This window comes from Tachypleus tridentatus, chromosome 8, assembly GCF_004210375.1.
Source record: "Tachypleus tridentatus isolate NWPU-2018 chromosome 8, ASM421037v1, whole genome shotgun sequence".
Lineage (NCBI taxonomy): Eukaryota > Metazoa > Arthropoda > Merostomata > Xiphosura > Limulidae > Tachypleus > Tachypleus tridentatus.
Genome location: NC_134832.1, coordinates 73,107,255 through 73,117,251, shown reverse-complemented (window position 1 = coordinate 73,117,251; position 9,997 = coordinate 73,107,255). Strand labels below are relative to the sequence as shown.

Sequence of the window (9,997 nt, the reverse complement as noted above, 5' to 3'; positions counted from 1 at the left end):
GCCCAATTAGTAACTGAATGAAATTGTTGTAGTAGTGTTTAGTGTATTAGGCTTATTAGAGAACATTGGTTAAGGTAACTTGTAGAACTTTTAGTCGAAGAAATAAAACGATTTAGTTATCAGTAAATGGACTGAACTTTGCATTCTGACACTAAAAGAATAATCTAAAAAAATATCGCGAACAAAAGAACCGTTAGAACAGTATATTTGATTTTAGATCTTGAAGTTAATATTTAGAAAAAGTGATTAGCAAAAAAATTAAATTTCCATTTTAACTATTTATTGAATATCTTGGGACACATTTAAGTGTGGTATACTTATAAAATTTATGAGGAGAAGGGAGTTCCGGTGATACAACTTCTTACACATGTAAAAGATCACAAGAAATACTAAAGATAAAAATGTTATGAAGGTAACGTATCATTTTCATGAAAAAATTGTAGTGCCACTATCTGTTGAAGCAACTATCTCAGTCTGTTACACAACTAGATTACTTAAGTTATCTGCTAAATACATCTTTTCCTCAATGTTATCTGTTTAAACGTTACAACACGTTCCTTTTCTGCAATAAACAGACAATTATCTCTAACTAGAAAAAATAACTTGTTTACTAAACTTACTTGGCCACATAACAAGATCTGGAATTCTGCTGAACAATCCTTCTCTTAACATAAAGATTTCACGCATTGTCTGACCTGAAAATACGGGTTAAAAAGATCAAGTTTCAGAACTAGAATCCTGCTATACATACAATAATCACATAATATTTATCTTTTCGTGCATTTTTATTGCGAATAACATATTTTTGTTTTAACATCATGATGCAACAGCTGTTTCACAAAATTCATTAATTAAAGGGGGGAATTATTTGTGTTCTAAAGCTGTAGTTACTATCGAAGAACAACCTAGTCTAAATATAACACTGACTGTAATAAATTAAATATATGTATAAATTAATGCAGTTAAATCAACTGTTCTATTTGTAACTTTTTGTCCAGTTCATTGTTTTTTGTATCAACGAACGTTTTAATTTTCTAAAGGTTACCGGTCATAAGCTATATTTGTATTTGATATGAGCAAGGAGTCGTTCTATGCATTTGGCTTATTTCCAAAGATAACTGTCAAACTACCTTGAAAAAATACTAACTTGCTACTAACAATGTATTAAGTTCACTTGAATAAGCTTCCATCTTTGCCAGATTTTAAGAACAGATACCATACCCTATGATTTTCACGTAACATACAATTTCATAAAACGTTAATATCAACGGTTGTTTTTTTAAACTGGTATAATGAGATTTGTTTTATGGTAAGGCCATAATACTAGTCTTTAGGAAAATGAAGTGGTCAGGTAAGATATTTAAAGAATGAGAAAAATACACATTTAGCTAAAGTTTTTCTAGATAAAAAAGTTGTCATTGTTGAATTACTGTCAACACCGACATGATGTCGGATGTAAACCAGCATAAATAATCTACGTAAAACAATCTTCACAACAAGTGACACGAACTTGATAAGAAATAAACTAACACAAGTGCATCTTTTTTTACCCTAAGTTTTTTCAAACTTACTTATCTGGAAGGTCTGCCACTGTTGCACCAAGAATACCCAACTTTCATATTTCACTTCATTAATTATTAAGCACGAAGTACAGGCGGACATTTGATTTATTGTAAATAGCTTGTAAGCCTTAGTTGACTCAAACTCCTTCGCTGAAATCAGTGTTGATTTCGATAAAAAAAATAATTATACTGTAGTACTGCCACGTTTCAGTCTGTGTTTTAACTTGTGATGTATATTTCATTGAGTAGGCGCTTAATTTAAGTGGCTCCAATTGCACATTCGCGATGTTTAAAAAATACTAAATATTGAATTAAATATTTCATTGTAAAATAGGTTGCTACGATACTGTTTACGCAGTGGAATCTTGTGCATAAGACATATACATTTTCAAACCCTATCTCGTATTTATCACAAAAATGAGAATAACATAACAATCGGGTTGATTTAGCCTAATATGCAAGTATTTATGTATCACTGTACATTTTAAAAATCATTCATCATTCCAGAATTTTTAGGTTCTTCATGTTGTTTTCATTTGCCTGATTTTTTAATGCAGGAGTTTGTAAGAATCCGAACATCAAATTATGCTTTCTTTCAGAGAAATTTTCTAAATATAAGTTCATAATAACGTGTTCTTGTGAACGGTTAATTATTAAATTTAGACTAAAAACTAGAATATTGTCACTCACCATGTGACCTAAATAGCCTGTCCTGTGGGTCATCGGTATAGGAAATATTAACAGTCTTGAGGTCTTCAAGGAAATCCTTATTTGTTAATGGAGTTGGCAGAACTTCATTTTTAATTTCTGCCTACGGAGACAATTTAGCTTATGTAAATACTACAACTGATTCTTAATGTCTGAAGACTTCTGATATAACACATTCTTTTTTAATTAAACTTACGCTACCAGTAATGAAGTATTGGATAATCAAAACATTATAGCATGAGTTTACTATAAACGATGTAATCTGAAACTGCTTTGAAACTTCCAATTTATATTTTATGTAAAACTTTCTAATATTAACTACGATTTTATCCCACACTTCACCATTTTAATACAAATACTGTTGAAGTTTGGTAACGGTTAGCAAAACCATATTTTGTTATCTTTAAAACACTTGTTTTGATCTACTGGAAAGTTAGATGTGTTAGAATTTGATCGTCCTTGACCCACTAAATATAAATATAGAGTACATTTCCTCAGCTGAGTACTGGGTATACACAGATGTTTTTATAGATATGGGTAAAATAAGTAACATTTATGCTACTATGTTGTATTGATAGAATAAATGTAAAAGTTCACTCAAAGGAAAGTTTTCTGGACTAACTTTTTCCATCATTATTACACACAACTAGATGGTGAGATAATCAGCTAACCACAAATATCCAGTGTGAGTGAAATGTTTCATATCAAATATGATAAAGACGTTCTAGTGATAAATAAAAGCACATGTTGAAAAATTCTGAAATTAACCCTGTGCATCATTTTAACATTTTGAACACAAGGTTAAGCAGTGCGTTAAATTCGATTCCGCTTGTTTAAAATATACAGGGTGATAGACGTAATCACAGATGTGTATCCTGAGCAATGAAATAGATTAAACCATAACAAATGAATTCTTATGGGGGGTGAAGCGAAGTATTACTGGACAACCATTTAAAGTTTAATCTTTCAGAACACTAACGTTTAAGTTCACTTTTGAAAGCTCATTACTTACAATATGAAGAAAAAGAAACTCATTAATTTCAATAGCTTTCATCTTATACTATCGATTTCCTCGTTAAATAGGATCACACACCAAATTTCCAAAAAACATGAAAAGAAAAATAGTCCAAATATCTCTGATATTTGAGGTTCAGATATAAAGTCAATCATTGTCATTATTAGAGGCTTACCGCATTCCCAAACAGTATACTAGAGGTTAACTGCCTCCCAAAACAGTATACTGGATGTCAACTGCCTTCCCAAACAGTACATTTGAGCCGTGTATTGCGGCGAAATTAGTTTGCTGCAGAAGGAGTTGTAAATCAAAGAACATATTAAATCTGTATTTTGCTGAGGAATTTTTTGTCTTCACTGAAATTACCTATTTTACTAGGTAGAAGAAAATGTCATAATTATCCTCCATTAACATTGTATAATTTTGACTCTGAATCATTTTAAGATGTAATGTTTAATTTTAAAAATCGCAAACACGAAATACTTGTATGAAATTTGCTTTTATATATTTAAAAATATTTATCATCGATCTCCTTTTTTGCTATTTTCTATTTCTATATGTAATCTTAAACTTTATTCATTCAATAACAAACTAGGTAATTAATACTGAATGTGCTGTTATGCAGTACTAAGTTAATTAAGCCCGATGTGGCTTTGCTCTAAGAAAAACACGTACACTTTGTCCAATGGACAAAGCAAATAGCCTGACGTAGTTTTATTCTATGAAAAACACACACTTACGCAAACGATAATCTCAGTGGAAATGGCAGATAACCTGATGTGGCTTTGTTTGCAAGAAAAGCAAACGCACACCTTGTCCTGTGGACACAACAGTTAGTCCGATGTGACTTTGATCTAACAAAAAACAACACACTTTGTCCACTAGACCCAGCAGATGGCCTGATGTGTCCTTGCTTTAAGAAAAAAAACACACAGGCTCTTCGTCCAGTGCCTTCAACTTTCCTTCCCCTCCAGTATCCCTGCCTGTATGACTGTTTACTACTCCAGTCTGCCTACATATTTCATAGAACTCATCTTGTGAAGTTCACACAGATTTTTTTTAATATTCTAGAATTACGCTACATGGCCGAAAGTATATGGACATCCGACCATCACACCCACATGTGTTTGTTGAATATCTCATTCCAGAACCATGGGCATCAATATGGAGTTTGATCCCCTTTGTTGCTATAACATCCTCCACTCTTCTGCGAAAGCTTGTCACTGGATTTTGGAACAAAGCTGCGGGAATTCGCTCCTATTTAGACACAAGTGCATTAGTGAGGTCAGGAACTGATATCAGGGGAGAAGGTTTGGCTCGCAGTCAGCGTTCAAGTTCACCCCAAAGGTGTTCGATGGGGCTGAGATCAGGGATCTATGCAGGCCAGTCAAGTTCTTCCACACTAATCTCAGCAAACTATGTCTTTATGAACCACGCTTTGCGCACGGGGGCAATGTCATGCTGAAACAAACAAGGGCCTTCCCAAATTGTTGCCACAAAGTTGGAAGCACACAATTCTCTAAAATGTCGTTGTATGCTGTAGCATTAAGATTTCCCTTCACTAGAACAAAAGAGTCTAGCCCAAACCATGAAAAACAGCCCCAGACCATTATTCATTCTCCACAAAACTTATTACATTCAGGCAGGTAGCGTTCACCAAACCCAGATTCGTCCGTCAGACTCCTAGATAGTGAAACGTGATTCATTACTCCAGAGAACGCGTTTCCACTGCCCCAGAGTCCAATTGGCGGGGTGCTTCACACCACTCCAGGCATTGTGCCTGGTGATCTTAGGCTTGTGTGCGGCTGCTCAGCCATGGAAACCCGTTTCATGAAGCTCCCGACGAATAATTCTTGTGCTGGCGTTGCTTCCAGAGGTAGTTTGGAACTCGGTAGTGAATGTTTCAACTGTAAATAGACGATTTTTACGCACTACAAGCTTCAGCACTCGGCGGTCCCGTTCTGTGAGCTTGTGTGGCTTCATGACTGAGCTATTGTTACTACTAGACTTTTTTACTTCACAATAACAGCACTTACTGTTCACGGGGCTGCTCTAACAAGGCAGAAATTTAACAAACTGACTGTTGGAAAGGTGGCATCCAATGACAGTGCCACGTTGAAAATCTCTGAGTTCTTTAGTACGACCCATTCTACTGCCAAGGTTTTCATATGGAGATTGCATGGCTGTATGCTTGATCTTATCTACCTGTAAGCAATGAGTGTGGCTGTAATAGCCGAATACACATACTTTTGGCCATGTAGTGTATTTGTTCTATTCCTGAATAACAACTGAACTTGACGCGATCAATATTCTGCGTGTCCACTCAGTATAACATATCGTGGAATATCTCGATGTATTAAGTTGTAAATATATTGACATGCTAAGCATATCATGTCATTAATAAATAGATGTTTAGGTATGGTACTCTGTCTTTAAACTCTACCTTTTTAATACTGTCTCAAGCAGAATTCGTTTAATATTTTACTTTATGTCTTAGCCATGAATTTAAACAAAAATACCTAAGTAACTCTACAATATATATTGATATACATACATATATAAACATTTAAACCAAATCAAACTCTTCTATTAAAACCTGTAAATGTTTGCAAACAATGATTTTCAAGTACATAGTTTTATTAATTTAAAAAATATTACTTAAGTATACATTTCAGATTACAGTTGGATTCTTACGCAGGATTTGCAGAAATATTCTTTGGACGCTCCAAGAACAGTTTCCGCACACAGCTGGAATAATGGTAACTTTTTGTTTCCCAGTGGGTACCTTTAAAACATAGTAAATAAAGAACAAATAATTTTTATAGGAATCTTCAAATGTTAATATTTCGTTTTTTTCTTTTTTCTAGTCTATATTGTTTTTAAACTGAATCTCCTCAGCTGAACATAAAATCTTAACAATTCTGTGACTGAATGTGAATCGTTTCTAATAACTTAGTATTTCAGAAATAAACTGAGCTATTTGTCTGTCTGTGAGTGTTTTGACATCAGCAGTTGTTGTAATAAACTGCGCTGAATAAATTTCGATGAAAATATGGTAGAGAAACTCAGATAAACTACCACAGTTGATCGAGTTTGGACGAATAACTAATTAGAATTGAGAGTTTATTATCTTTTGAATAGAATTCTATACCCGTTGGGCTTAGGTCTGTTGAAGGTGATCAGCAACTGCAATTTTTACTACGTAAAGCAGACGCAAAACGAACGCATTCAATAGACCTGCACTGTAAAATATTCATACTCATATCTTTCCTCTGGTACCTTGAAACTGAAGAAATAAAAGCCATGTCAGGCCGTACGTTTGTCAGTTGTACAAATGAACACCAGTCGGTTGTATATACTGGTTTGCAAATAATAAATAAAGAATGATTATGTAAGGTTAATTTAAGTTTAAAAAACTCATGAGAGAAAAAGAGTTATAATGTTTATATTAGCAGTAAGAACTTTAGTTTGATATTTAAAAACGAAATTAACCCTATAAAGATTACGACAAGACATGTTATTTTAGTTTCATTTATATGGCTAAGTTTCATCAAATATCTTAGAAATTTAACAAATGAAATATAAGATTATTACCAAACCTCATCACCTGGTTCCAGTGAAAGGTCGCGTACAAACTGAAAATCTTTGTATCCCCATCCATTTCACTTCACAACTTCCTGTCTGCAGAGAAAGACAGTTTTTAATAATGAAAAGAAAACTCGATGTGAAAATAAAGAACCAGGATTGGCTCAGTGGTTACATTGATAGACTATACAGCTGAACGTTCGTGTCCCGTTATCGTAAATAAGAAAATCGCTCTCCTCACTATAGAGTATTGGTGCGTTATAAGAGTGGACGTCATAGTTCAGTATGCGGTCAGATATGAGTAGTTTTCGTATAACTTTGCAAGATATACAAATCAAGAAAACGTTGATCGATTTAATATCTTTCGAGAAAGAAGAATAGAATACCTTTTAGAATTTAGAGTTGAATCTAGTATTCACTGAATAGTCTTACTATACTGGAGGTTTAAATTGTCGAATTAGCTATTAAAGAACATAATTATTGTCGAATATTTCACATATCAGTGAAACTCGATCTGAAATGTCTAATGTACTACAGGTGCTTGTTCTTTAGTTTTGATTTCTTTTTTGTAAAAGAAACATGCTACTGTTTGGTGATAAGCAATGTGCATGCATGATATCTGGAACATTTGAACAGTTAATATTTATTCCAGTTTCACGCGACTTATTCCACTCTGTGTTGACTAATATACATAATTATCATACTCTGGTAAGCACCTGTAACAAATTGTCCAACATTTTGACATAATAGTATCAATAGGTTCAATTAACTTCTATATTAAAATTAAACTTTCTGGCTAGTAGAAATCGTAATAAGTAATTATATATACGATACTCATCCGAGATAAATTATAATACAAACACGAGGAAGTGTGTGCTTAGTCGAAATTGTAAAGAATGAGACCCAAATGAGAAACACATTTAGCGCCTTCTGCAATTACTAATCAGAACTAAAAGTTATATATATTTTTAAAAAAAATTAACTCCTTTATGTGGTGCCTAGAAGAAATATCACGCAGCCAGGTTAAACTTACTGTTCTTAACTTATGCTCAGATAAATAAGGAAGTTGACAAGCTGTTTTTAAATTCTGTTCAGGTAAATAAAAACAAAAAATTTAACAAATTAGTCTTAATAAAGAAAAAAAAGAAAAGGAAACTCACGGCTTAGTCCTAACTTGTGCTCATGTAAACAAAACCACAAAAAAAAAACTGACTAATTAACTTTAACTTAACCTGTGCTAAAGAAACCAAAACAGAAAAGAAACAGACGAGCAATTTATAACTTTTGCTCGTATAAACAAAATAAAAAACTGACGAACGAATCTCAGATTGTGCTTACCCAAGCAAAAACAAAGAAGAAACTGTCGAGTGAAAACAACGAAACGGTTGATTCTGGAAATCGTTACCCAAACACTTTATCCAAGTCCAAATATAGGAAAGGTGTAAAAATTTATGTATATATATATTATCAAAATAGATATCAGAGATGATTTTATTGTATAACAGCTCAGATAAAACATCAACAAGTACAAACGTAAAAACAATAACCCATTTCTTTCAACTGTTGAAGAAATGTGTAAGAAATAATTGCCAGATGTGTAGTGCATATGTGGAGGGGTATAGTTAACAGGTGTTTAATCCATTTTTGGGTGAGAGAGTACGTTCATTTTCTCTGTCATTTAACTTCTGTGTTATAACATCATTTCTTGGGAAAGACTGTGATGTATAGTTCCAACCATAAGTCTGTCTTCATGGTTCTGCATTGCTAAATAATAAAACGTATGTATAGATAGATGTCGCTTGTCGTGACATGAGTCATATCTGTGTTTGTTTGCTTGTTTTTGAATTTCGCGCAAAGCTACTCAAGGGCTATCTGCACTAGCCGTCCCTAATTTAGCAGTGTAAAATTAGAGGGAAGGCAGCTAGTGATCACCACCCACCGTCAATTCTTGGGCTACTCTTTTACCAACGAATAGTGAGAATGACCGTCACAATATAATGCACCCACAACCAAAGGGCGAGCATGTTTTGTGTGACTTGGATTCGAACCAGCGACCCTCAGATCACGATTGAAGAACCTTAATTACCTGGTCATGTCGAGCTGAACTATTGTTTGTTTCGTGAAGCTGCAAAATAAGATACTCCGACTCTGTCCACTGCGACTATAGAAGCCTAAGGTTTTATGTTAAAATCTGAGATTTGGCGCATTTCACCATAATGTATGTTGGTTTTTTCATATTTACCTATATTGTTACAAAAATTTCATATTTTATTTAACAGTTATTCATTATAAATTTGATTTATCTCTAACAATGAACAAACTAAATGGATAAATTAAATTGTAAGTAAATGTAATAATGGATAGATATGATTTCGCAAGTTAAAACAAAACGCCAACTTAATTTTAACGCCACCATTGCACATAACGAACTAAAAAAAATAGGAAGTTTATAAAATTTGTATTTGATATAAAAATTCTTCGCTACAGGAATTGTAAGACAAATTTGTTTATCCCTCTAACTAGTGTTAGATATGAATAATATACAGATATCTTACATTAAAATTAAAATACATTATTTAACTTCTGAATGAATAAAAACACGATCATCCTACAAAAAGAGGAAACTTTAAATATAGTTTCCAAATTCCGCAATGTATAACTCCGAAAACACTCATAACAAACGTAGAACTGTCTAATTTATTTTAATGAAAGAATATAATTGTTTTGATGCATCGGTTTGCTTATTGCTTATAATATCTTCCTTGTACCATGATCATATTTTCCGTAATTTATAAGGTCAGCGCTTTGTAATATAAATGCGAAAACACTTTAGCATTTATTCATTGATTAAAAAAGTTAATATTTGTATCTATTTACCTTTTACCGTATGGTAACAATCTATAAAACACCACCAACCTAGCAGAATAAGGTCAGTACAACAGTATCCTGAAGGAGGAAATTTCCGATCATTTTGACGTCGCAACTATGGCAGAACTAACCAATAAAAATTGAGGAAATAAAATTTGAAATTCACATATTCTTCTTCATTAGATTTTCAAAAGAACTCGGGTTAAATATTTTTCTTGACTGGGTAAAGTCAAAGATAAGAAAGAAACTTAAATAAGTT

General features: G+C 33.0%; 1 protein-coding gene across 1 annotated transcript; it reads right to left on the bottom strand.

Annotated features, from left to right (window-relative positions):
• Nucleotides 1-298: 298 nt before the first annotated feature.
• On the bottom strand, nucleotides 299-8,964 carry LOC143223931 (alkyldihydroxyacetonephosphate synthase, peroxisomal-like). Its single transcript, XM_076452404.1, has 4 exons — nucleotides 8,957-8,964; nucleotides 5,980-6,070; nucleotides 2,253-2,373; nucleotides 299-695 (listed from the first exon to the last, which is right to left on the bottom strand). The coding sequence occupies exons 1-4, from the start codon at nucleotides 8,962-8,964 to the stop codon at nucleotides 586-588; spliced, it is 330 nt and encodes a 109-aa protein (XP_076308519.1). The 3' UTR covers nucleotides 299-585.
• Between the last annotated feature and the right edge of the window lie 1,033 nt (nucleotides 8,965-9,997).